The 1,649-nt window shown below is 58.1% G+C and overlaps 1 protein-coding gene across 1 annotated transcript in view; it reads right to left on the reverse strand.

Annotated features, from left to right (window-relative positions):
* LOC108803799 (ubiquitin carboxyl-terminal hydrolase 4-like) overlaps positions 1-1,649 on the reverse strand; it is a gene marked incomplete at its 3' end in the record, with an annotated part of 9,183 nt that overhangs the window by 3,197 nt on the left and 4,337 nt on the right. Inside the window, exon 2 of the mRNA XM_018575599.1 lies at positions 784-911. Coding sequence (XP_018431101.1) covers positions 784-911 — 128 coding nt within the window. The remainder of the gene's footprint in view (positions 1-783; positions 912-1,649) is intronic.

Genomic DNA, 1,649 nt, shown 5'->3' on the forward strand with positions numbered 1-1,649 from the left:
GGGAGCGTGAACAGCGCACAGGGGCCCGGGGGCAAAGAGAGAGACCGCTGCTGGGGTATGACACGGGACGGGGGGCCTGCACATCACACAGGGGCCCCGGGCAAAGATAGAGACCGCTGCTGGGGTAGGACAGAGGACGGGGGGCCTGCACATCACACAGGGGCCCTGGGGCAAAGAGAGAGACCGCTGCTGGGGTATGACACGGGACGGGGGGCCTGCACATCACACAGGGGCCCCGGGCAAAGAGAGAGACCGCTGCTGGGGTAGGACAGAGGACGGGGGGCCTGCACATCACACAGGGGTACACCGGGGCAATACTGGGGGGTAGAGGTACAAAGATTTCATAGAGAGACCACTGCTGAGGCCTAGCATGGGATGGGGGTCCCGCACATCTATGGTTCTCAGACAGGGGTAGGTACACCGGGGCAATACTGAGGGGGGCTCCTCAAACGTCTATGACACAATATAAATTCGGGTCCCGTCGCCTTTTACATGTTCCAGACTCCAGAGCCGTCACCCTGATAGCATGCAGTTTCAGGTCAGGAACTCCCCGGGGTAACCCGGGTCCAGTCAGCAGTCCGGGGGGGAACAGAGGAAGTGGTATCATCTGCCTGGCTGCACTATATGGCAGAGCTGTGTGAATCTCAGGCCTGGATGAACAGAAATACAAATCCTTTGGCAGGGAGTCGCTCCTCATATTTGGATCTCATCTTTATATTCGGCTGTTCCCCGACGCTGTGTGTACGAGGCAGATCCGTGTCTGTCATTCTGCGCGCACATTACCTGCCAACAGTCCGGAATTATCCACGGGGCCCGGGAACTGATTGGTCTCCCCCACGTTGTACATGTCCCACGAGTCGAAGCCGACATACTTCTTCCATTGCTTGAACCATCGGCTGTCCACCAGATACCTGAGAGAGAGAGAGACGATCAGTACAAGGACCATGAGAGCCACCAGACGACCACAACCTCCGGGAACCAGCAACGCCGGAAGCTGACTGGCTGCCATAGGTGACAGTAAAGGAGGCGAGTGCGCGACGCGGCGTTCTGGGGTGCGTCATATAAAGTAGTGGGGCGCTAATCCTCCCCCAGTACATAATTCTGCCTTGGCACCGGAGCAGAGTGATGACATCACACAACTCACACAGTGGGCGTTGTCCTCGTCCCGCCAAACGTTCATTATCAGAATGACAGACTCCGCCCCATCTGTGGCCACTCCCCTCATCGGGCGGCAGTTCAATGCTATCCACCTATAGGGGTGACCGAGGACAGGAAACCCCTCCCCCAGTGTGTCCCCGCTCTATATTCCAGAACCTTCCAGACGTCGTCATCCTCCACCCAGTCCGGTCTGATCGGTTCCTCCGCCCTGCTATCGTGTCATTCAACTGGGAGATCTGCCCCCGCCCCCCCGCGAGTCCCACCCCCTGCTCCCTACAGAGGAATGATCAGACGGAGATCTGCCCTAAGGAGGGATCCCGACACAGAAACATTCACCCCTGACCAGAGAATCGGACATTTCTGGCCAACCACAGCCCAGCATGGAGGAATATTCCATCATCACAGGGGAGGAAACACCAGGGGGGGCGGAGTCCAGAGACCTGGTGGTCCTACCAGAGTCCTGAGAGGTACCTCAAAGATAATTAACCACG

The sequence above is a fragment of the Nanorana parkeri genome, unplaced genomic scaffold (genome assembly GCF_000935625.1).
Source record: "Nanorana parkeri isolate BGI_ZX_2015 unplaced genomic scaffold, ASM93562v1 scaffold4229, whole genome shotgun sequence".
NCBI lineage: Eukaryota > Metazoa > Chordata > Amphibia > Anura > Dicroglossidae > Nanorana > Nanorana parkeri.